Consider the following 27167-nt stretch of genomic DNA (forward strand, 5'->3'; position numbering starts at 1 on the left):
CTCCCATTCAGGCAAAGTCTCAATGAGAAGGTGACTACAGCTGAGATCTATTTCCTTCCCTTTTTGGGGGGGGGGAGAAATACCTCCCTGAAATGACCTTTTGCAGGTTGGGATGTCTGTATACATGATCTTTATCAGTGGCGCATGAGATGCGATGACGATGTATGTGGCATTGCATTATAAGGTTACGTGAGCCTATAAAAAAAAAAGAACATCAATGTGGAGAAAATCTTGTTTACATCAAAACTGAAACCAAGCCGTTCACACAGAACGCATATTTCGCTCATTTTCTAGAGGGACACCGTTGGACTCGTGTCTCACACAAGAGAGCCGCATGTTTAGAAAGACATGTAAAATGTAATTTATTTAATTAAATTTTTCTAAAAATATCTTGAGACTTTATGTTGGGTTTTTGTTCCCCATCCCACTGCATCTCATGTTTTTAAATGAAAAAATGTATCCTGTGTCACTGGTTTTCCGCCCTTTTTATTTATTTAACAATGCATGCATACATGACGCTGTTTTGTTTATAGTTCAAGCAACTTAATTAATAATAATTGGTTCATAAACATTATTTTAAATATTATGTTGTTTTTTCACAGTCATGTATTCTAATGCTTTGAATAAACGTGCAGTAATATTTTGCTCGATGCGCTATCTTGAGGCCTCAGAAGAGTTTTCTTCACCCTAACTGAAATTATGCATTTTAAATTCGAATACAATTTGAATTTTTATCATTTAAGTAAAAAATTCGAATTTAGTTTTTCAGCTATTTTGACAGCCCGAAACTGTATGAGACTGATTACCGACAGAATTCAAATTTCTGTTGTAAAAAGAGAAACATTGTGCAGAAGTATTATTTGCTGTTATGCATGTGTGTCCTGGCTCAATAGAAAACTAAAGGGTGCCCAAGCTGCAGTTGCTCTGTGACACCTGTTCAAAAAAAAAAAAAAAAAAAAACCCTGGACGCGCTCCGAGAGAAGGTTGTTAAAATCAATTTCCTATTTTCGTTTTCGAAACTTGTGTTGGTTGATTCGTGCAATAGATTTTCAAACACAAAGTGACCGTCAACACACTCACGGTTTTAGACTAGACAGGAGAAGGGATGGGAAAAGATCTGGGCACAGTTTTTCCAGAACTTCGTTGTCAAGCTTTTTTTAATGAATTTTTCTTTAGATGTATTATGGTGCCCGAACCCGTATGACTTTGAACAGTGACCGCGAACATTGTTAACTGCAGCCGCTGCCATCATTACCAAACACGAACCGTTGACTCTTACAGTGAATGAGAGATGAAGCGAACGCACAGGCCATAGTGTGACATCCGTTAACCAATAGTGTAAACATAGATGACGTCACAGGTTTTTTTTAATTAAAGAAGATGGCTTTCATTTGTATGTAGGCCTAGGCAATTTATATATTTACAATTAATAGTATTTTATTGCTTTTGTATTAGTTGTTTGAAGAGTAAAAAAAATTGGTTGGTCTTAATGCAAATTTCCAATCGGCAAGTCGGTCGGACTTAAAGTAAAAAAATTAAATTGAGTCGGTCCTAAATTGACAGGGTAAAAAAGGAAAAGAAAAGATAGTTGACAGACCAGGTCTAGAAGTGACAGCCCCCCCCCCCCCATCTCTGTCTTTCCTCTAGTCCTGCCATTGAGTTTCAGTGAGATGTTTATCTCCCTTTCTTCTTGGAAAAAATCCTGTTACATCACCTGTCATCTACGAACTGCTTTCTGCTGTAATGTTGTGACGTGTGTGTGTTGGCCGCACACTGAGAAGATGTCTGTGGTTTATGTCTGTTGCCATTAGGGGTGAATAAATCAGATTTATTTAGCTGGTTGCATATTGTAATTTTGTTCACACGCCATACAAACATCTTGCAAGTACATGCAGACACATCTGCATAAGCACATATTTGTTTGTGCTGTGATCCAGCAGTTCCTTTCCAGCTAAATTCTCTCTCGTGGGTGCATAACAGTATTATTCAGGCTGTATGTGTGCAGTTGAAACGTCTGATCTTCTCTTTGAGATTTAAAGGTGCTATAGAATGCAAAGATCACTTTCATAAGGTGATTGAACACAGTTGTGTGGCCGCAGTGTGTGAAAACAACCAGCCTATAAAATCCACTCACTCATTGTTTTATAATTCCAAAAAAATCATAAACCTTCTCCACACAAGTAATTCCAGATTATGATGACACAGTTGGTGAAAGTCCTGTCCATTTGTGATGCTCTCTGCCCTATTAGCATAAACACAGCCCTGAGTGAGAAGCAGCGGTCCGCCATTACTGTTCTCTTGCTGTAGCTGCTGGAGAAACAATGTCAGCGCCAAAGACCCATCAAAAGTGTTGTGTGTTGGGATGCACAAAATAACATACGAGTCTCCATAGACTGCTAAGGACACGGTTGTTACATTTTATTTTCGAAGGAAATGTCCCAGAAAAAAAAACTAATTTGAGAAGTCCTATACTTAGTGCTAACATTTTACATCGGACAACTGCCTCACAGATGAGGGTCAGTTCAGGGCTGGAGTTGTACAAATATTGCTTCTGAAAGCGGGATCGATACCAACGCTTTGTGTGCGCAAACGTCAAGACTCCAGACAAAGTAAGCGTCACGCATCTTTTGTTTTCCAATAATGTTGCTAAAGCTAACATTGAAAATGCCTGTTTTCACTAATGCTGTCTTGGCTCATACCCTAAAAGTGGCAATTTCAAGAAGCTATAAAAAATATCTGTGGGGTATTTTGAGAAACTTTGCATACACACTCTGGGGACATCAGAGAACAATTTAAAATATTGTATCAATGCATTCTATGGCACCTTTAAGAAGTGGTCACCTCTGGATTCTGGCTCACTTAAGCAATGCAACTGTTGAATTGCAATCAGCCCAATTAAGCAAGCTATAAAAGTCATCTTTGAGCTGAGAAAGGTTGAGTCTCCTTTCTAACGCTGGGAATTTGATGGGATATGAGAGCATGGCGGTGGACCCATTGGGGAGGCAATATTGGGGTTTGGTAACTTGGAGATCAGACTGAAGCCCCAAGTTTTAATTTACAGGATATTCCTGGGGCTTTTGAAGCCAAAGGACTCCAATTGAGCCTCTCAAATGACATCTAGCCATTTCTGAAAAGCTCACCGATTCATCAGAGGAGGCCCGCCCGCACACATAGATCCCTCGTTGCCACTTATGCTTTTCTGTAGATGCACGCCTTTTCATTTCCCTGATGTTTTTTCTTAATTGCCATTTGTACATGCAGATGTTTCTTTTTTTTGCATGCTCTCAGAAGTGTAGTTTAAAAATTACAGTACTGTAGCTCATTCCAAACATTTTAAATGTCAGTTATCCTGCAGAACGTTCTGGATTTGTTGGAAAAACACCATGATGCAGTTGCAGTTTAGGCCTCAAAGTCTGTTTCAAACCTAATGGTACAGATTTAATGAAGCTAAAACAAGCTACAGAAAGAATCATTAGTATTCAGCCTACCAGTGTGTTGCCGTCTCTAGTACCAAGATGGCAAATTTGACCATCATAAGTGTGTTCCAACATGCCTGTGTTACACAAAAGTACCGTCTGTAGGCAGCTTGCTAGGTTTTGAAACTAAGCCACTGTGTGTGGCTGATGAATTTCTGAGACTGTAATTTGGGGCCTCCGCAGACAGGCTTGGCAGGTGGACTAGAAGCCAACAACATCGTCAGGGATGCATATGAAAGTGTGTGTTTGTCCAGTGCAGTGGGCTGACTGAGAGAGAGGGGAAGAGATTACATCCTCGCTACCTCCTCTGCCCTGTTTAGCATGATCGTGTTAATTCAGACACAAATTACATTTGCCTCCTAGAGAAAGAGGGCAGGGCTGACAGTCAAAGCAAAGTGATTCAGGTATCATCCACTGCTTCTCAAATCAAGCTCCATATCCATAAGAAAAGGCATTTCCTCTTAATATTAACTGTACCAATCACCTCTTCATTGTAATATGTTGTTTCTTGTCTGGATGTCTTGTTATATGTGAATTATTTGCGTTGTTTAGCATTCAGTTAAAAAAAGTACTTTTCCTCAATTACATTTTTGCACTAATTTGCTCTTGATTTTCAATATTGCAGTACTGTTAATATTACTTGCACTCAAATGATAAATCGCTTATGCTTTTGCTCATTTGTAAGTTGCTTTGGATAAAAGCGTCTGTTAAATGATTAAATGTAAATTGAACTGTAGCTTTTAGTAACACTAGTCATCTGTTAAACCACCTGTTTACAGCACCACCACTGCGCTCATGTGGCTTTTGTTTGCTTTTATTGTGTTATTGTGTGTCTAAATGCTGGGAGCTTACAGAGATTGATTTTGCTCCTGGTGTTTAGAGGAGATTAAACAAGAGAGAAAGAGAGGTAACTAGATGAAAAAAAGATTTATATTAGGGATAACAGGCTGCCTCTCTAGCTCTCTTTCTCTCATCCATCCATATCTCATTCTCTTTAGAGAGAGTAATTACTTTGCTCTCAAAGGAGTCATGTCATGTCATAATGTTTCAGATTGGATTTTCTGCCCTCCAAATTATTGCACATAAACACGCGCACACACATGCACACACACACACACGCAGAGAGAGGGATATAGAAGAGTCGAGAATAATTTTTGTTTTAAGTTTTGGACTGATTGATTGCTGTTTTGCGACTTGTATTATTCGGTTTGGATTATATAATGGCAGAAATAGTATTAGTTATAAATAGTATTTTCCTCTTGTTCTATTACTTCCACATATGCATCACAGAAGTAATAAAACCTAAGTTCCAGAAGATCCCTTATATTTTCAAAGGCATCCAGCTATGGATCTAACTGAATAAAAAAATGGAAATGTTTTGAATGATGACACACACAGACAATAAACATTGCGGCAGTATATAGTTTGTGTTCTTAAAGCCATCTGTATTTATAATTTGTGTAGAATTATAGAATATAATATTATATGTGTAGAATATATTTTCTGCTTCATTTCCATGATAAAGCCACATCAGATCACAATTTGTCAAACATTTCACTGATGGGACTTAGATTCACGGACACACACATGGAGCCAATTCAGAGATGAATAAAATGCACAGAACTTACGCAAAACTGAAAAGAAAAATGTAAACCAACTAAGAAGCAAATATTGAACCATGGATGTTGTACAGATTTCATAGACAACTGTGTAGTGTATTATGGGAACAGACACTTTTTTTTTTCTCCAGACGTGATCATATCCAGTCACAGGATATCAAACACAATTTATATTTTGAGCTGGTTTTAAGACACACATTATTTGATGTGTCATGCATCTCCTACCAACTAAAAAAATGTTTCTGCTTGAGTTTCTTGTGTTTGGAACATCTTGAAAGTGGTAGTGTGCAATCCTTAGTCATTTAGTGTGTGACACTCAGTTTTTCCTCTGTATTCACTTGCATGTATATTGCCTACTCTATATTGTATTCCAGCCTTAACTTATGAGTTTGTAGACAAGTCCTGAAAAAGAACTGGCTCATAAGTCATTTGTTTATTGTGGGTAGCCAGCAGGGACAGCTCAGTAGAAAGATATGTTGTCCATTTATTGTCTTTATATTCTTATGTGGCACCCAATACTTTTTCTATTATCACATTCAATTCAGACTGCAAATTCACTACTTAGCTAAAACAATTTTACTTTGGTGCTGATAAATTCAGTTGCGACACAGGTAACCCTTTCAAAGGGTTTTAATTGACTGTTCCATTTGCATCAATAGAAGAATGGAGACTCCCAAGAACCGTTAACAGTCATAAATCTAGTGGTTTTGGCATTTATACAATAATTAAAAAACAAAACTGTTTCCAAAACTTAAACCAGATTCTATTCTCAAACTGACTCAGCTGCTCTCGTAGATGAAACTGTTCCTGAAGTCTGCCCCCACCACATTCATAAAACAGTTTAATTAGTAATTAGCAAGGGCATCCGATAGGTTATCTTCTCTCTCTCTCTCTCTCTCTCTCTCTCTCCCACACACACTCAATTTCTCTATCTCTCTTTCTCTTTAGATATATGGTATACAGATTAATCAAATGATATGCTGAAACTTTTGATTTAATTGTTTATGATGAAATTATACAGAAAACCATGCAGAGACAGCAGCAGAATGATCATGGATTGTAATGTTTTCCTCCTCTCTGGAGGATTGAACTAAATGTGATGCAGAGAGTGAAAAAATGCAAATATGGGGCATAGAGAGAGTGAGGGTGTATACAGGGATGACTAAGGTAAGAAATGAAGTGCTGAATAGAGGATGTGTAAAGCTGCAAAGGAAGAGGGAGGTGAGGCAGAGGTGATGATGTGTGCTGACACCTGTTTACAGAACCAGCTGAAAAATAGAGGACAGAGCAGAATACAGAAGTGATGTGGTGAGAGAGAGAAGACTGTTCTCTGACGCTTTTCTTCACAACTCCGGTGACAGATGTGCTTACACTGTGGCGAGCAGATTGTTATTTCTGTGTGTGTGTGTGTGTGTGTGTGTGTGTGTGTGTGTGTGTGTGTGTGTGAAGACTGTCTTGTATCACTCCACTGGGAGGCCGCAGTTGGATGAATTACCTCCGTTTTTTTTTTTTTCTATTCTTTTTCCAGCTCACTGGATTAGCTGTTTTCAGCACTCTTCCTCCTCTCTCCACATGAGCCCTCTCCTCTGTTTTCTTTGTGTTGTCCAAAACTGAATGAAACCTCGACTAGTAAAGCGTTTAATGCAGTACTGTACTTTCCTCACTTTTTTCCATCTGCCTTCAGCTGATAACAGTATGTAAACAAATAGGGCTGATTTGAGTTCCGCTAAACTAACTTGATGGTGCTTTTCCACTGCGTGGTACGACTCTGCTCAGCATGCCTTGGTCTGCGTTTCCATTGCAGTTTAGTATCGCTTTAGAGTTGTGACCAACATGTAACATGTAATTATAATTGTGCCGCCTCTACTGTCGCGACTCCTGAAAAACTTTCATTCCGCATCACCCCATCAAGCTTTCGTTGGATCTGATCCTCTGCTATCAACAAGAGTAATGTCTGTACTTCCTTAACAGACAACGAAAAAAAAAAAAGGTGCCCTTGTTCGAAACAGTTGCATTCGTCCTTCACTGGCTGTGCTGATTTAAATCTAGCGGTTTTGTCGCATTTTGCAAGTTCATTGGCGCAGGTATTGATGATTCTCTCCAGCCAATCAGTGATCAGTAGAGTTCACTGAACGATTCACTTGGAACCTCAACCGAGGTGGTACTGAAAAAAGTACCAGGTACTTTACCCAGTGGAAAACCCCCCAAAAGTGAACCGTACTGTGCCTTACCATGCAGTGGAAAAGCGCCATTAGTTACATTGTTGGTCCCTGTTGTTAATTTTTTTTATATATATTTTTGCAGTGTACCAAGTTAGAAGGTCCCAGTGTAATTTACATCATAACACCAGCATTAAAAACGTTTGAAAATAAGTTGAGCTCAAAACTCACTTTCAGTCAGCAGCGAGTGTTTGAAACTTGATCCGATGTGGATTATCACCATGCAAGGTATGGTATATGGTATATATATATATATATATATATATATATAGTATATTTATAAGCGATGCAAAAGACTATGCACGCTAGGCATTAACGTTACCATAGTGAACATGGTAAATGCGACCACTTAGAGAATAAGAAGCTGACATCTGTTTTCTTCATCACAATCGTGTATTTAAATGTTTCACTTATTATATAATATAAAACACTGATGCTTTTGGATTTAAATATTTAATATATATCTATTTTTTGTTTTGTGATCGCGCTGGTTCCAGTGACTTATTTCTTTTTATTTTTCTGATAACTTCTCTTTGTTTGTTTAATGATGGGGTTGCATGACACTGTTCCTTAGAGCGTGTAAAGGGCAAGTTTTAGTGAAGCACAGTGGAGCTTCCGGCCCGACGATGGAAACGCAGCGCTATTTTGTCCTTGGTGCTACAGGTCTGAGGGTATTCGCTCCACTTGGCCCATTTAAAGCACTGGCTCGCACTGGCCCGACAGTGGAAAAGTGGCTATTGTGATGGAGGAGAGCAAGGCAGAAGGAGAGAGGAGGGAGCGGGTGGGTAGGAGGTATAATGTTAGCATTGCTGCTCGTTTGTCTCTGTCAGGTTTCCCAGCTACGTCTCTGAACTACTCAACTCTCCACTTACCCTCACATTTAGGCTGTTCTGTTATACATCCCTACAGCTTAACACCGAACCCCTCGCGCACACACACACTCCCGTGCACAGCATATAGATTTTTCAGTAATGCAGGAATATTACTAAGGTTCATGGTGACGTAATGGAATGGCAGCTGAAGAACATTGTTTCTGTCTTTACCCCTCTACTAGGGTAAAAACGGAATTAATAATAATTATTATTATATTTATTATTCTAATACTATTATTTTGGCTAATTGTGTTATAATATAGATATGATGGTGGGTATTATAAATAATCACAAAGTTTTATTAATAATTTATTATTATTAATAATAATAATAATAATTAGTAGTAGTAGTAGTAAAAATTAATAAATGCTAATATTAAGTTTTGTCTATAATAATAGTAATAATAATAGTGGCTTTTAGATCCTTGGCAGGGTAGTAGTATCTAATGAACAATTGTACCAGGAGAGTCTTTCCCCAGGAACTATTTTCCCCCCAGACTTGTTGCTTTCTGCGTTTCCACCACGGTCTAAAATACTGTGAAGATTAGGCAAATAGTCTGGTGACGTAGGTCTGCGTGCGTTTCTCAATACAAAGTATGCAAATTTCGGACTTGCACCCTCGGTATTTCGGACTATACGAGTTCAACTTGAGTGTAAACTCCCACGGACGGGAAGACACAAATCCAGTAATTCTGCAAACAGAAGTGTACTTGATAACAACATCAGTCAGCTCGCCTTGGCTACTGCAATTTTCCTCACTGTATATTTACAATAAGACTAAATAGGATATTAAATACCACTGCCTCCTTTCATTTTCATTTAAACATAACAGCTGCAGAAATTTACTTAGTTCAGGTAAATGTGTAACGTTATTTATACAGCCTAGAAACGAAATGTTATATCAATTCTTTTTATTTTTATTTTAACATAGATAAATTGAAAAAAGACCAAAGATTAACTCTTAGATTTACCCAAAATGAATTATATTTTATCCTCTACTAAGGAGACATCAGAGCCAGCGGCAAATGTCAGAAGGACTAGCCGAGGTGAGGCTGCTCTCGTCGGTAACATGAGCACTGAGCTCCCGCTGATTGCGTGGAGCTGATCGTCTTCAAGATCGGCGAAACACATTTTTAAATAGGTGCTGTCTTCATAAATAAACCACAGATTTGAGTTTTAAACGACTACATTCACACCTGAAATACTTTTAAAACTACATTTCATGACACAATAACAGTGCCATTTTGAATATTATCCGAATAAATGGTGGTAGAAATCACCAATGCTGCGTGAACTCAACCAATCAGCATGTTTGGCGCCCAAGTCCCTCCCCCGAAAGTTCCAGACTTTTGAAAAAGTACTACCTTGCCAGCAGGGACTTTCTGAGGGGCATTTTTTCCCCCTGAACTTTTAGATCCTGGTTCCTGCGGTGGAGAAACAGAGTACCAGCTCAAAGTCCCTAGTTCCTGGGTGACTCGGCGGCCATCTTTTAAACGCCTCATGGGCATCCAAATGTAGGTCCTATCTCTTTGAATGGGGAAGCCTCAAATTCTCCAAAACCGTTCAATAAGCATAGGATTAAATTTAATATTTGAAATAACCAAAGAAATGACAACAGCTATGTCATAAATGTTGTTATAAAAAGCGTATTTCTCAGGCTAGATCAGCCAGTGTGCATGCGCAGTCCTAATAGCACATCTCAGAGTGCTGACTGTTTCTATAGCAACTGGGGTGCTTCTAACGGCAGCTGCAGCGACACGCTATCTTTACCATGAAGCGATTGGCTCTTTCATTCAGAAAGTGAGGCTTCCTGCTATTGAGCAGCCATATTGAGCGTGGCATTTTTCCCCATTCAAAACTATATGAGTGACATGTCTTGGGTATTCTATGGTCACTGGTAGTATATACGAATGCTCATATTGACTGTATAACTGAAAGTAACAGAGTAAACATTTTGACCTATTAATAATATCATTTTTTATTATTATTTTTTATTGTAATTTTTTTGCTGCATGGTGAAAGAAAAGTGCTATACATATTTGTTAACCCACAGGGAAAAATCAAACCAGTGTAACAGTTTAAAAGTAGCCCAATTCCGTGGAAAAAAAAAAAAAAAAACGTGGACTTTGCAACCCTGCATCGAACACGAGCTTGACTGATCACGGGTAAGGGAAATGACTGGCAGACCATGCTGAAGGATGCAGTTCACCAGATCACTGACAAATTTATTGTGTGCTTCCTTTACACAGAGTACACGTGATTGCGAATTCAAAAGTGACCGCGAAGCACAAGCACTCATTCTATAGAGATTTCAGTACCCCGCCAATTGATAGCGGCTTACTGATGTGAGAAAATGATATACAGTAGAAGAGTGTTTGTGGAAGCAGACGGGGGAAGCAAACGGCATTGCGGGAGCAGCCGTTAATGGTCAGAAATTCAGCAGGAGTGGCATTAGGAAACAGTCCCGTGCAGAGATCTGCTCCAGAGTATCCGCACAGCACACCCAAGTTACTGTAAAAACAAATAAAAAACACACTTTGGTAGGTTTACTATTATTTTAATGTCTGATAGAAAAAAAAACAGACTCTGCCCTATTCAGTGTGTTTTTGTTTTGTCATCTTAATTGAATTAAGTGAAAAATATTTAGTGGAGGCCTATTTTTATTTTTATTTGTGAAATTTTGTTCTGTTTTGCACTTGTGTGATAACTTGATGTCGGAATCCAGGATCTGTTGTTGCTCTTTTGTTCTGTATGTTGCTTTTTGCACACAAAAATAAACCTTCATAGACACTCATGCATTCTGTTTTTATTTAATATTAATTTATTATTCTAATCTTATCAGTCAGTGGTTGTCGGTCAGGAAAATTAACAGAAATGTGCATCCCAAGTTGTGTAGTATCCTCACTACCAAAAGTTTTGAAAAATCACAGTCTGACTACAATGACAAAACAAAACTACATCGCTCCCATTATGCTGAACAAAGCTGTCTACACTGGAAACATCTAACTCTGCGATGTGACACGTGAACTCCCTGTGCAGATTTTGTGGGTTACAGTGCTAGTGAATTTCTTCCCCTCGTCTGTCTAAAATAAAAATAATTTGTTTGAATTGAGTGATCATATATTTGCGAGCGGGATGCTGTGAGGAACATTTAGTTTAAATTGTATAAATAACTGCAGCAGTCAAGATGTGTTGTCTGTCTGTCTGGTTTGTCTAGATTTTATTAGATTTTCCTTGTTGGTGAAATCACTAAATGAGCTGTGTGCTTTACACTCCCAGAGCCCTGTTTTTTTTTAGTGGCTGATGTTTGTGTGGCGGAAGGGTGGAATTTTCCAGGCTTTTTGCGGTTGATCTCTGCACCTCACAGACTCTCTCACAAACACAAGTGCTACAATACAGTCAAAACATTCTCTCATGCTGTCATCTAAAAACGCTAGTACTTCTCTCTGTTTCTCCTCTATCATTCCCCTCGTGCCTCCCTTCCTCCCTCTACAGGAAGTAAAATAGTGGCTTCTCCTCCCGGCTGTAATTACTGTCTGGTTCCAGTATTCAAAGTGTGCAATTTGCCCCACTGCACCAGGCCGCTGCTCTCTGCCATGTCCAATCATCATCATCAACATACGCACTGCATGGAGAGACAGATCATGCAGGTGCGCTCCTGTTTAAGAGAGGGAGTGATGGGAGTTCAGATGATAATTGATCACACTGGCACTGACACTGCTGTTTTATCACCGTCTGATTTGTTTACAGTATGTGTATGTCTTTACAGATGGTGATGAGAGGGACAGTCAGTGCACATGTTCAAGGCATTGTCACTGACTGTCTTATGATGATGATGAGACATGATGTGACGTGCAGAACTGCTACTTCAGTGTACCGTTTTACACACGTGTCCTGTTCTGCATCTCATGAAAACATTTGGAATGTGTTTAGAACTCCAGCAGTTCTGATCCACCTACACAGTCAGAGCTGTCGGATTACACTGTGTCATTTGTGTTGAAACAATAAGCTATTAGAGAGAAACAGCATTGTTTTTCTATTTATTTAGACAGGACAATGCCGTCTGTTCCTTGGGTTTGACTAAGCGTGAGTCAGTCTTTTGAGTTCCTTTCTGATGATCTTATTGCCCACTGCAAAGTCTTATGAGTAATGACTGCCATTAATTTAGACTTTTGAATCCTGTAAAAAAAATTCACGAGTCACTCCTGATGGTTGACGGAGTAATGTAAGGCTTTTAACAAGACACATGGCAACAATTTAAGCTGTTAGATAACCAAGCTAATAGAAGCAACTAGAAACAAATTGTTTAAAGTTTTGCTTTTGTTTTAAGCCCTTTTACACCATGGTTTGTCTGAATATTAGATTCTGATCAGGGCTCTACAGTGCAACCATTTCGAGCCTATCCTCCAACAAAAAACGACCATATAGGTCGTTTGTGCAAGCATTTATTACGACCTATATTTACGTTTTAAAGTTAAGCACCCTCTAGCGGGCGTAAAAATAATGACAGTATCGTGTTGCGTCTGTCGTCATGAATTGACGTATAACGTCATTACCAATCAAAACGCACGTTTATTTAAATGCAATGTGTGGCGTTTTACACCGATCTCACAGTATTTCCTACATATTTTACTAGGTGGTTTATTCGTTCGAATGACCACACCTAACCCCACCCCTAAACCTAACCCTCACAGAAATCATGCTAAATTATGATTTATTGAGCATATACATTTTCGTGCACGTCCATTCCCTGGTATCGAACCCATGATAGCATGATTACATATCAAGGTATAACACAATAATCTACTAACTGAGCTACACGAAACACAAACCAGAGGGCAAATAAAAGAGTACAAAACATTAATATGAAAACGACCTTTTGCGGATAGGGGCGCAATTGTAGTATACGCTCTGATGGGTCGTATTTCAGGGATTTGGACAAACGACCTATACAAGCGTATTGGTTGGAGGACAGGTTGACCATTTCAGTCGCATTTGTGCCTGGAAACGACTGCGTGCGAGCACCTGTGCGACTGACCCGATCAGCATATTTCAGGGTTTTCGTGGGGTCTTTAAAAGACTTAAATTTAGTTGTACAAGAAAGTCTTAATTATGATTCCAAGAGGTCTTAAATTTGGGGATGGAAAGACCAGAACTGCGATGTGGCTGAATGTGACCATTAAACTTCAAAAGGCACATGTTATGATTTCACCTAATAAACTGGAGCGCTGCACATTCAAAGTCCAGTGCTGCTCTGCTTTGTGTTCTGCTGTTACCGGGGAATCGGTTATATTTCTATCAAACGCTGATTGAATGAATGAACACAACTGTTGTTTTGTTCAGACTTCAGAACCATGTGAAAATCAACCCACGTTTTTACCCTGCAAACACGCAGAGCTTTAAATGTGAACTGGTGGATCGATAAGATGACAATGCATTTTAAAAATTTAACAGGGCTCTTCGATAATATCGTAATTGTAGTTTTAATGATGCGCGATTTGATATTATGAGTATATCACGAAAAGCAAACAAAAAACAATTACAGAGTGCACATGTACGGTGATGAAGTCTAGTAGGTTAGACTAGTGCGCGTTGGCGCATTTAGAGTGCATTCTTTCACTGCATGCATTAATCAGTCTATTAAAATGCATTTATATTTATATTTTATATTTATATAATTTCATAGTTAATATCACACGAAGAGTGAGAAAAGCAAGCATGATTACAAATGATATTGATTTTATACAACAGTTAAATAAACAAGTAGTTAATATTAAGAGATTACGTTTTAGAAACCATATTTCCTGTTTTTGCTCTTTCTCAAAAAAAAAAGAAAAAGAAAAGTCTTAACCTGTTAGCCAGCACCCCCCATTATGGGATTCACAGGTGAAAGTGTCCGACCTAACTTAAAATTATAACAGTTCCTAACTTATGTTTGCTACACACACTTATGTTTGCTAGAGACTGAAGTGCCTTAAATTTTTTTTAACATATAAAAAAATTTAATATAGTAAAAAAAAAAAAAGATTTTTTAACTTTTATTTGGAGCAGTGCTGTCGGGGAGGCACTGTATAGCTGGGAGGATTATGGAGGTAAATAAAGTGTACTTTCAGACAAAGCCCCGGAGGACAGCATCAGGGACCAGGGCCACGATAACACCCCTCCCCTCCTTTAATTTCCCTGTTGTTTCATATATATATATATATATATATATATATATATATATATATATATATATATATATATATATAAATATATATATGTGTATATATATTAGTATTTGATAGAACAACAGTAATTCCTATTGGAATAAAGCCAAAAACAAAAAGGAATTTTGTAATGGTTTCATGGAAACTGTAAGAATATCTTTTTATTTATTTTTTTCAGCAGGGTAATGATACTCATACTGTGCTGCACATTATTGACAATATTAAGCTGAAGCATTACTTTGCAAAAGTAAAAATCGCAAATCAAATCGCAATATCTTTAAAAAAAATTGCAATTAGATATTTTCCCCATATCGCACAGCCCTAATCTGATAGAGAGTGAAAAAAAAAAGATTTTTTAACTTATTTGGAGCAGTGCTGTCGGGGAGGCACTGTATAGCTGGGAGGATTATGGAGGTAAATAAAGTGTACTTTCAGACAAAGCCCCGGAGGACAGCATCAGGGACCAGGGCCACAATAACACCCCTCCCCTCCTTTAATTTCCCTGTTGTTTCATTTCTTATTTACGTTACACACAGCCAGCTTTTCCCCTTTTCGTGCATCGGAGCATGATAACTGAAAGAAAAAATTATGAAGGACATTAAAAAAAAATGAAGAGCAGGACGGAGGAAAAGCAAGAAAGAGGCTTTGCAGCACTGCTTACCATTCTGTTTGGTAAACATGAGCTTGACGACAAAGTTTTTGAGCTCTTATTTCTATCCACCTTCCTGATTCGCTGTTGCTGTAGCTTATAAACGGTGGCCAGAGCAGGAAGAGTGATTAGCCGCCTGGTCAGAAAGTTTTTACGTCAGCTGTTGATTTATTTTTTCAAATTTAATTTAAACGAATTGGATTTGACGTTTGCTTGTCAGAGGCTTCACTGGAGCTAATTAAATTATTAGTGTGGGAGAGAGAGAGGTTTTTTGTGTGTTTACTGCTTAAAATACACAATTACCATGCTGAGGCAAAGGATTCTGAGGATTTTACAGTGGAGCTATTTGAATTGTCTTTTTTTGTCATTACACTATGTACACACACTCTCTTGTGGATTTCTGTTCTTCTCAATTTTTTCACAGCTTAGGCTATTTAGTGTGTGTGTGTGTGTGTGTGTGTGTGCATGACTGCTGCAGAGCCAAAATACACACTCCGCAAATGCAGCCTACTGAATAAGAATTGTCACTGTTGTTCTCTCTTCACAAAAGGAGATATGCAGAATGAATGCTTGTCACAATTTACTTTCATTGTATGGAACAGTTGTGGTCTAACTGATTGACTCCTTTGTTCCAGTTAAAATGATATAATTTTGAAACGACGTGATTTAAATGGTGACATTTTATTTAAAATGAACTTTAAATTTAAGTGTGACCCACTTCTTAGTGACTTTAGCAGCATTGTGTGTATGTACACATCCTGTTTTCTATAAAAGACGCTTTTCTGAATGCATTCTAATCTCTCTCTCTCTCTCTCTCTCTCTCTCTCTCTCTCTCTCTCTCTCTCTCTCTCTCTCTCTCTCTCTGTTTTTTCAGTATAATTTTGTAGGGAGAATTCTTGGTCCTCGTGGACTCACAGCAAAGCAACTGGAGGCAGAGACTGGCTGCAAGATCATGGTGAGAGGGAGGAGCTCCATGAGAGACAGAAAGAAGGTGAGACGGGCAAATAAAATTTTTTTTTTACCAATATTAAATGTGTAAAAAGTTAACCTACACTTAATTTATACAGGGTCCATTTATTGTGCCCTAATTCATCCTTGAGCCATGTTTCTAACTGATTCCCAGAGCAGGACCATCACTGGTCAAATTCGTCTGTGCTGCATGTTTTCCTGTTCTGCACAGTCCATATGGGCAGTGCAGATGATCGGTCCATGCTGTGTGGTTCAGTTTGGTTTTGGCATTTCTGATTTGATTTTCATGAAAAATAGCAGCACATAATATAAAAAAAAGTGGGGCACCAGAAAAACTAATACCAAAATTGTTGCACCAGCAGGACATGTCCAACCAGGATAGACAAATGTGACCACTTAGTCACCATTTGGAGCTTTTTCAACCCCCTCTTCCTACACGGACTGTGTTCTGCTGACGTTTGCCATTTGGAGCCAGTTTGTCCCTAATGAGCCAATTCACTCATTTTTTCTGTCTTAATGTCTTTCTTTTCCTATCTACTGCACACTCACGGTTAGCTTGCAGGGCTCCGGCTGAGGCCCAGTTCTATTTCAGGCCTGGTTGTGGTGGTGTGGGTGTCAGAGAGAACAAAAGCACATGGTAGACATACTAGAAAGCAGTACCCAGATCGTTCTTTACATTCTCAGAAGAGACCCATTGTGTGATCAGCAGAGGAAAAGCTAAACCCTGAATGATGGGAAATTATGGCTTCAGGTGGGAGTTCATGTAGCTCAGAGACATAACTGTACTGCCCTGTCAGCTCTAGCAGAGACTTCCTCGAGGGTTGAGAGAAATTACATTTGTTTGTGTTAAGTGCTAAACACTACATGCTGAAAAATCAGAAGAAATGGCTGATTCCATAGTAAGCAATTGTGCCGATTTAATTCTAAAAACCTTTTAGCCAGGAATCAGCATTATTTGTCCAGTATTCTCTTTCTCGTCATATCTGTCAGCGTCCCAGTGGAGCTGTTTTATCAGGAAATCCCCATCACTGTGCATTAGCATTACCCCACACACACACACACACACACACGCACACACCTGGGCCCCAGCTGTGCTCCCCTCTTGAGAAGCCATATGTGTGACCTCAAGGGCTTGTTGCAGAAATTGATTAAACTAGAAGTTCTCTCATATCTCTCTTCATGTATATAGCATTTCTGTATTGGCTATGTCTTCTGTTGCCCTGCTGAATGTAAAACACACACTCTTGTCTCGGTGACTAATCTAAAGCTTGCTAGAATACTCCCCAACACAGAATGAGTTTTCCTGCTTCCTAACAGTCTGAGTAGTCTCCTGACTGATTCTGTCATAGTCCCTTTCCACTGAAATGTTTTTTCTTGGGTGGGTTTCCTGTGAATCTCTTGCATTTCCGCAGGTTTTCAGTGGAGCCAAAAGCTGACACAACTAACTGTTACTACATTAGAGAGCACATAATGTTCCATTGATGTTACTGTACACAATCCAGCATTGTGCATCATGATCTTTTGTTACTTCGTCCATTCATTGTTTGTTTGAAAAAATAAAAAAACATTTTAAAGTGGGTATGAATTTTTTTTTTTCTCATTGTGAATGATTCGTCCATGCCTATGTTTTACTTCTAATTTGCTTTGATATAATAATTAATAAAAATAATTTCATATGTTGGACTTCTCTAATCATTAAGTCTGCCTAAACCCAGCCCTTTCTTAAATTTGACAATCTACAACTGATAGAACCAAGTACCCATCTTACATTTGTTCCTTTTTCATGAATCAATTTTTCTTGGATGTACAACATAATACCAAAGAAAATCTGTCAATTCTTCCTTTTCATTAGGTTTTTAACATCGAGTAATTTCATTCAGTTACCTTATGCACTATTAGAAGCCAGAAAGTTTGTTGCTGTTGTTGCTATATATCGTGTTTTTTTTTGGTTTTGTTTTTTAGAATAAACTTGATTACTGTAAAGAGACATTCTTTCTTCACAAAAGACAATGGATGATCTAGCATTACAATTGTTCAGCCATTGACCTGTGTATGTCTTCATGTCTCTACGTTTTAGTAATTCAGTAAATCACATTCAGTAAATGTGAGATTGAGTCTGCAGATAGCAAAATATGCACAAAAAATTGACAGCTGTGTGTATAGTTGAACCCTTCCAAATAGAGAGTTGTGAGCAGAGTCAGGTCTGGGCTGATGAGTTGTTTATTTAGCTTACATTAGCCAAGCCGTTTTTGTGCTCTCAATAATTTAGTTTACTTCAGGGAACTGAAAGAGCGATTGATACGTAGAAAAATTGAAGACAAAAAGAGTGACTTTCATTCACAGAAGAGGCGGAGTGGGAGTGTTTCTCATCGCACAGTGTTTAGTTATAGGTCATTTGTGGGGATGCGACAGGGTACGATGAGTTGTTTGTTAGTGGTGTATTTAATGTTTACTCTGAAAGGTAAAGGCACGGATCACCTGAAGTCTCAGGAGAAAATGCTTTGTTAGCCTTAAATCATTTTACTTAACAGCTCCCCAAAGGTGGTTTAACCCCATTTGCCCTTTCGAGCTGTGTAATATACCAGTTCACACAGCCTCGAGACACCACATCCTCATGCTTGCTGTGTGTGCATACTGATGCTGAGCTCAGGCCGATGTAATGGGAGAGGACAGGACAGACAAACGCTGGATAATAACCTGTCCCACTGTGTAGCCTCGTCTTCTGATCAAACACTTTTCAAATTGAGGGCTCTCCGAAACCACAGCACAGATCAAATGTAACAGACGGCCACCCTCACCGGAGCATCACAGAACCTCTCCAGAGCCACACCGTAGGCTATCTGAAGCAGTTTTTTTTCCCTCTGTCCCTCCTCTCTTTATTTTCTAGTCTTTGTTCTTGGTTCTTTGGATTGAGTTCCCTTTTTCTTTCTTTTTTCTTAAAGGCATCAAAATGTAATTTTTTTTGGGGGTGTTAGCATCAATATGTTAGTCTTAAAGAGATAGTTCACTTTCAAATAAAATTTTGGTATGTTTTAGCTTACCTCAAGGGCATCCAAGATGTAGGTTTCTTTTGTTTCCGCTGTACTGTTCATTTTGATATTTTTAGGTCAAACCGTTCTTGTCTGTGACTCATATAATGGAGGTCTATGGTCACCACCTCAAAGAGCATGCACAGAGGAGTCCAAATTAAACAATTCCATCATAAGTCCACATTGATGACCTAAGACACGAAACAAGCGGTTTGTGTAAGAAAACGAACAGTATTTATATTGTTTTTACCTCTTGTACACAACCACGTCCAACTGATCTGTGGACGTGCATGCTTCCTGCTGTGTGATCTGGGCGCGGGCTCTGGCTTAGTCTGCGCTAGCGTGGAAAGCGCCGGAAGTGATCTCTCATGCATGAACGTCACTCATTGTTTACTGTTTACCACACGATAAGCCACCAATCTGCACTATCTGAAATATAATGCAGTAATTGTAATTAATTTGTTTATAATGCACCCTATAATCGTTGCGATTATAATAAACACAACACATTACTCATTCTATTGACATCGTGCCATTGGGTCCCTCTGGCATTGGACTTCACCTCCAGTTTATATGTGGCAAACAAAACACAATGTGCATAACGCTGCGACCCAACAGTGGAGAAAACTCAGGATCTTCAGTCAGGCAGGTGTGTTGCGATACTGTCAATGTCCTCGTGGTTGTCTTGTAAGTTGTGGCATTGCTGTGTTCCATTCGTGACAACATATGCTCTCCACTTCTGTTGGCATCTAACAACACTTGCTACTAAAACACCACCAATTTTAAAGAGATCTCGTCTCTCTGAGGATTGAAGACATGTTGGTGAAGGTAGAACTTCCTAAATCTGTGTAAATCATAGACAGTAAGTATGAACAAAGAGTGACGTGTACGCGCGAGAGATCACTTTCGGCCCTTTCTGCTCTTGCGCAGACTAAGCCAGAGCCCGCGCACACGTCACACAGCAGGAAGCATGCGCGCCCCTCAGAGCAGTTGAACGTGGTTGTGTACAAGAGGTAAAAAAAAAATATAAAAATGGTTTGTTTTCTCACACAAACCGCTCGTTTCGTGGCTTAGGTCATCAATGTGTACTTACGACTGGGAATTTTTTAATTTGGCCTTTATTAAACTTGTACAACTAAACAGCCTAAGCATGATTATGACCACTCTTTTGTTTTATTAAGAGTTTCATATTGAATCTAGGGAGTAATCTATTAGACTGTGGCTGTCAAATGCAGCTTTACCGAGCTCAATGGCTCTGGCCCGAGCAGATATAACCAAAATGCTATTGGCTATTTTAAAAAGGGGGCAGGGCTGCTCAATATGTCCTGCCCTCTCTTCCTGTTTCTGTTGAAATTACGTTACCACATAGAATAACGCTGCTTGTTTCAAGGCACTTTAGGGTAGAGCTGAAGATCTTTGCCCGAACCCAACGGGACCCGACGGGTTCGGGCTTCATTTATATCATCTTATGTGGTCTCAGGCCGGGCTCGGGCTTGCGCTCCGGTTTGCACTCCGGTTTGCTAGGTAACCGAGTGGTCATGTGATGTGTTTCGATTAGCGCAAAAAAGATGCGAAAATGGATGCTGAGTAGGTGTAACGATAGCTTGCCTCTGGCGATTTACGTTTTGTTTGCACCAGCAACTAAAGCAAAGTCTGTGGTGTGGAAAAGTTTTGACCATGTTTAATGAGAATAATTAGTGAATAATGATGCACCATCAGTGAGCGCAGGAACGCGCTGAAGCCATCTACAGTGGATTCAATAATTTTCCTCCACAAAAACATGTAGACTTAGCTTAATCTCTGAGTAAAGGTTTTTCAAATGATAACTAAATATTCATTGAGTCTTAAAAGCATAATGTGGACAGAGTATTTACGCTAATGTTGGCGTTATTCTTGTATTAAATATCAACTGCTAGTGGCGAAGCAAATCCGGCGGAGCCTTTATCTTAATTTCGTTATTGCCAAATACCCATCTTAATTTAAAATTTATCTTAATTTAATTTCTTAAAAAAAGACTCTAATTTATAGGCTAAGTGAGCCTATGGCTATTTAGAGTGCTGAGATCTTAAGATGTCACAGAGGACTTATTTTATTTCTTTATTCCAACTTCCAAGTGGTTTAGTCTACGTTAGTTATGAATAAATTGTTAAAACATGTATAAATGACACATTCTTGGTAAAAGAGCTGTGTGTGCGCACATTTGAATAATGTCGGGCTGTAAACGGGTTCGGGCTTTTAAAAAAACTGTTACCAAAACGATGTATCTTATCTTCCATATTGTGATATACATCGAAGGGGAAAAAAGAAGATAAAATATTGGGTGGGGTCCCGTCTCTCAGATGTGGATTGGATGGTGGCAGAATTTATGAGGACCAAATGATTGGCTAAATCTGGCACGTTTTTAGGAATATCTTGTACTAGATTTGTTGTTTTGCAAAGAGCATGTGCCAAGAATATGAATTAGTACAACATTAGAATCTTCATGTTCATTCAAAAGAGCCTCCTCTAGCCGCCCATGTTGGTAGTTTTGAGACCCCCTGTCAATTTTCCACTCCTGTTGAACAGGTGCCTGTAAACTACTCCACTCGGGACAGCTATTCCAGACTGTAGCTTGAGTTCAGTCTGCTGTGGTTGATATGAACCGTATTTATAGGGTGGTGGGATTATTTCCAGCCAGGCCATCTGTCTTTGGAATCAAATTGTTGCCTTTGCATGGCAAAAGCTTCGCATGGTTTATTTTGCTATTTGCTTTTGGTGTATTTTGGTGTCGATATGCACATTCCACAAACCCTCTAAAATTTGTTGGCGAGCTGTTTTTGGCTTCATTCTTGTACTTGGGTCTGTCATCACGTGTCTCCCATCACATGCATGTTGCCTCACCGCTGGTTTCGTATGTCTGTAAACAATCTTTGCGCTCTTCAGAGGCATTCAGGTTTTTCTTGCTGCCTGGCTCTACCCGCCTCTCACCCACCCTCAGAGGACATAGAGTAACCTTGCCCCTTGATGGGCAGGGGTGGGTGAGTGGGTGTTTACAGTTCTTGCCATCGCGCTGCTCTGAGCTAAAGGTCTCTCTCCATACATGGATCGAACCTCATGTTCACCTTGAAAATAAGTAGCTTTTGCTTTTAAGAGTACTTTGTACAAAAAGCCATGATTGGTCAGGATCATTAAGATATCTATTTCTTAGAGATAAAGATAATTGGTGTGTTGGGGAGATCTAAATTGGTGTATCCATTCCTGTGTTTTCATTCGTAAAGGAAGCCATTGTCATCTCCAAAAGTAATCATTCAGATAGAAATGTGGGTGTTCAATTAAATTTTTCAGTTCACAGTCAGAGAGCTTCTGATTGGTCAATGGACAGGAAGTTGAATTGGAAGTGTGGATCATCTGTACGTTATGTTACTAAATGTGTTGCAATATACTGGTACTAGCGATTAAACCTGATTTAAAAAAAAGTTAAATATTGATTGCTTGTTAATGCTACACAATATGGTAAATAAACCAGTCAGTAACTACCTTGTTGACATTCCAGCATAGGAGGCAGTATTACATCTTAAAATGGTTGCCACCCAACTTAAAATGGATAAATTTGACAGGCAATTTTTGTTGTTTTTTTATTTTTTTTATTTCTGTAGTTATCACAGTAATATTGTTGTGTATTCTTTCAGGCCATGAAAATGATCAATTTGACAAATTTGAAACTGCCCTAATGGACAAATTGACTTGTTGTATGCTTGTGTATGTGTGATCATTGCCATAGTAACGGTATCCATGGCAGTGCCGTAGAAAGTGGTGTCATAGGCAGTCGACAGGGTCTCAGTCAGTGTATTAGTAAGCATGTCAGGTGGACCCTTCTCCCCGCTGAGATCCAGCACTCTATGCTCGTTTGTGAAGCAGGCATGCTAATTGATGTGTCTGAATGAGCAATGATCTGAAAGCATCATGGAAAACATGGAGGGGGAGGGACAGAAGCCGACATTATAACTTGTAATCAATGTGAACAAGAGGTGGTTAGGGCTGGTCAAGTGGTCTTTAAACTACTTACCTTGGAATTCTGTCTTTGTTTTACTGATAGTTTCAGGCATACAGGGTGTGCGATTGGAAGTGGATCTGCTTAAAAATGCTTTTAGCATTAATTGCACCATCCATAACTTTAAGGATGGAGAGTGCTTTCTTGCTATAATACTGTAGAATTGCTTGTGATGAAATGTACACAAGTGCTCGTTGTCCTATATTACCCAGCTTTCCTTAAAAGTAATCTAAAGAGGGCATATCTTTTTGTGCAGATTTAAAAATAGTAAAAGTTCTTAGTTTTTATATATATATATATATATATATATATATATATATATATAATAATCTTATAGGGCTGGGCGATATGGAGCAAAAAATATATCTTGATATATTTTGCTATATCTCGATATACGATATATATCTCTATCTTTACAGGAAAAATAACCCCCCAAAAACTACTGTAAAAACAAATATGCCAAGTATTATGTTTAGGGCCCTATGAAATGTTTTATTTTTTTCTTCACCATATGTTTAATTGTTATCTAATTCTGTGTTTAAGCAAGTGTAATTATTTAAATGCATAAAAACAACTTAATTTAATTTTTTTTCTTAAAATAGCCTTATGTGAAATGTTTTTTCACCTCTGAAATTCTGTGTATTCACATTTTTCTGGTTATCAAATGAAGGCATAAAACATTCATTTAATTTATCTTTTAATTATTGAAAATTAAGCAAACTTTATTTTTTTGTAAACAAAGGGGATTTACTATTAAAAATAATACATGGAAGAAATGTTGTGTGATTATTCCTTAAATTATGTTCGTTTCATTTTAATAGTAGTAGTAGTAGGCTTTCTACATTCTGCTGAACAATAGTAATAGATTTCTGGCAAATACTTTTATTTTGACGGGTTTACCGTTACAGTTCTGTGTATTTGATACTACAGTCTATGATGTGATATGACGCTAGTTTTACTCAAATTAAGCGGTCAGATGTTCATGAAGGGACTCTCAGTGCAGTTCTGGAGATGTTGTTCATGTGTTCACGTCTTTATTTAGGGAGAGGACAGAAGCTGAAATCACCGGAGCGTCACGCACGCTTCCGGGTGTGTAATAAAACGAAGAAGCGCTTCTGCTCCATTCATTAACACAGACACGCAGAACATGCAGGATTCATATTTAAATAGACTGTTCCGGCTTAATATTTGTAGATATTAGTCCATATCGCGATTTGATGTGAGTGCAATGACCTACTTTTGATAATTCATTTAAAATTTGACAAATTCTGTGACATTCCACGTTAAACTGTAAATTCCGTTTTTATGACTGGATTCCGCGATTCCGTCTGCGTTTTCTGCATCGCGGAAATCATAGGGCCCTACAGTAGACATCTGCCTGCCGTTCGCCCGACGGCTTTAAACCGATGTATCTCCATATAATGGAGCCAGTTGTTTTTTTTTTATTATACTAGTTCTGCAGCCTCCGGGCTGGTTGCGGACGCCGCCATGTTTATGAGACAACACGGGTTGGGAGGGGGAACAAAATCAAGGAGGTGGGGGGCGAGCACAGCACAGAGAAAACAAACAAGCAAAGTGGCGGAATCAGAATTAAATATAAACAATATATCGATATATACGGGGGTAATTGTTGGATCTGAAAAAGACCCACCCTCAAGAGTGTGAAGCTTTTTTCTTTATTCAGTTTAGCACCTCGTGACTCTTCAGATGGCTCTATCCTAGCATAAAGGCTTTCTTTTGAGGCCGCTGTTAACAAGCCAATGAAACGGTCATGCACACCAACTGCAGGCCATTTTAAATGATGGTGGGGAGAAAGGGCTCAAAGGGCTTCGTTGCTTTTCCTGTTCTGCTTAAAATTCTTTCTATATGTTTTTGGCCTCCACTTAAGTCCATTAAACTTCATTGGACTTCTATTAGACAAAGTCTGTAATTGGCTGGTTTTCATTTTTAATGTTTTATTTACATTTATTTATTTATTGCTAATGAAAATCCATATTGTGTTCCAATAAGCATTCTACCATACATAAAATGAATGACAAAACTACTAGTTACCAGAAATTGTCATTTTTACAGTAATTTTTCTACCTCTAGCAGCTAACTGAGTTATTGTAAATGTAGTGGTGAGTATTTTACTCCCAATGCATGTTAATGTGCTCTGGGGTAATAGCTGCTGTTTGAAGAACATAGGTCTTTAACTCACTGTAAGACTGCATCAGAGTGTGTGCTGTCGTCTATGCAAAGAAAATGTCATACTCTCTCACACTGACTCAAAGTTTTCTCTCTCGTTGTCTCCATTTCTCAGGAGGAGCAGAACAGAGGGAAACCAAACTGGGAGCACCTAAATGAAGAGCTGCACGTGCTGATCACAGTGGAGGACACACAGACACGTGCTGAGGTTAAGATGAGAAGAGCTGTCGAAGAGGTCAAGAAGCTACTGGTGCCTGCAGTAAGTTGAAAACATGCGTTTAAACTTACCAAATTTACTTGTGCAAGTGGAAAATGATTGGTTACAAATTTTGACCCCTAAGATCTTCTCAGCCCGAGGCTTGTGCTTTGATGTAATGCAACAGTGTTAGATTTAGCAAAATCCTTTATGCTGCTTTCTGATCTAGGTTTGACGCCTTTGTGCATATGGGCCAGATTTTAATCCCACCCCTGACCCCTGGCTTTGGTATTCTGCTAAATTAGATATTTTTATCTCAGTCTCCCAACAGAGAACATGGTGCTCTGCAACCTGCTTCCCACATATTTCCGCTCCATTCCACCTTTCTATTCTCTGCTTCTCCGTTGATTGCCGCAGGGGATGGGGGCACTTAAGTCAGGGTCTCTGGCTTCAGGCGGTTTTGCCTGCAGTGAACAGAATGGCTGGACAGCTGCAAGAGCCTGTTTCCTATCAGGCAACATGTTGGAAATGCTTCGACCCAATGAAACCTGACCAGAAGCAGCCGTTCAGCCAAGCCATGTGCCTCTCGCTTCAATTCAGAGCGGTACATGGAGTCATTGGCGTTCTCTGACTGCTTTCAGGCACTTATTTTCTCCTGTTTCTTTGTGCATGGTTTTTTCCTTCTCTCTCTAGGTCAGAACCCCCACATTTCACCTCTTGTTTGGGGATTTTTTTCCCCCTTCCTTTATGCTCATATCTCTTTTGTTCTGTTTGCGCGAGGAGGCCTTATACCCTCCACACACATGCACAAGTGTGCACACGGATGCTAGTCAAAGAAAACAAACATACACAGCCGACTGAGTGTGTGTGAGTCATTCTGTACCAAGTGCGTGGGAGATGAGTAAATGGCTACATGCTCTCTCCAAATTTTCACTCCGACCTTATGCACCCCTGAGATCAAAGTCATTCTCACAGTGTATATCATCCTTTTGCCATAAACACACACACACCATGCTCAGGCTCTCGGGAGGCCTGTGTCTGCTCTACTCATTTGTTTCATTAAATGTTACACAACACTTTTGGACTTTTATATAAAACTGAAAGCTTTCCCATTTCTTGACAAGTTTGTATAAATATTAGTTATTTTGAGGTGACACTTCCTGCTGCAAGTTTTTGACACTTTTACTGACTTGCTGTAGTAATGTGCGTGTTATCATGGCACAGGGGTGAGTAAATGATGACAAAATTTTCAATTTTGGCTGATCGAGCTATCCAAGTTTTGCAGTACAGATAAATCTCCTCTTAAACATGGTTTTCCAGCTGGTTCTGTGTGTGGCAGATTGACTGTACTGCCCTTTATCACGCCAAGCTAAACTGGATTAGATGACAAACTGTCCATCTCAGCCAATGCAGTCTTTAATGAAGGATATCTTTGGCTCATTTAGAGGCATGAAATTGTCTTATTAAATACATCATAAAGCAGATGAGGTCACAGTCCGTTTCCCCTCGGCTCTCCATTTTTTCATTGTGGAAAGGATTTGATTGGTTAGGGCAGAGAAAGGGGCTGCAGTAGCATCTCAGAGCTCTCCAAAAGAGGCTCTCTGTTTTATAAACATCGGCGATTTATTGATTTTTACCTACCTTGAGAGGTAGCTAGCACATTACCGCAAGAATCTGTAATCCTGGCTCGGGCCCTGAAGAGCTGCCACAGCC

General features: G+C 39.1%; 1 protein-coding gene across 4 annotated transcripts in view; it reads left to right on the plus strand.

The window, feature by feature from the left end:
- Positions 1-27167, plus strand: part of LOC132111583 (protein quaking-A-like) — a 72542-nt gene that overhangs the window by 23623 nt on the left and 21752 nt on the right. For all 4 annotated transcript variants that reach the window (XM_059519010.1, XM_059519009.1, XM_059519012.1 and 1 more), the window contains exons 3-4: positions 15918-16034; positions 25374-25517. In XM_059519010.1, the coding sequence (XP_059374993.1) occupies positions 15918-16034; positions 25374-25517 (261 nt within the window). The remainder of the gene's footprint in view (positions 1-15917; positions 16035-25373; positions 25518-27167) is intronic.

Source organism: Carassius carassius, chromosome 31, assembly GCF_963082965.1.
Source record: "Carassius carassius chromosome 31, fCarCar2.1, whole genome shotgun sequence".
NCBI classification, from domain to species: Eukaryota; Metazoa; Chordata; class Actinopteri; order Cypriniformes; family Cyprinidae; genus Carassius; species Carassius carassius.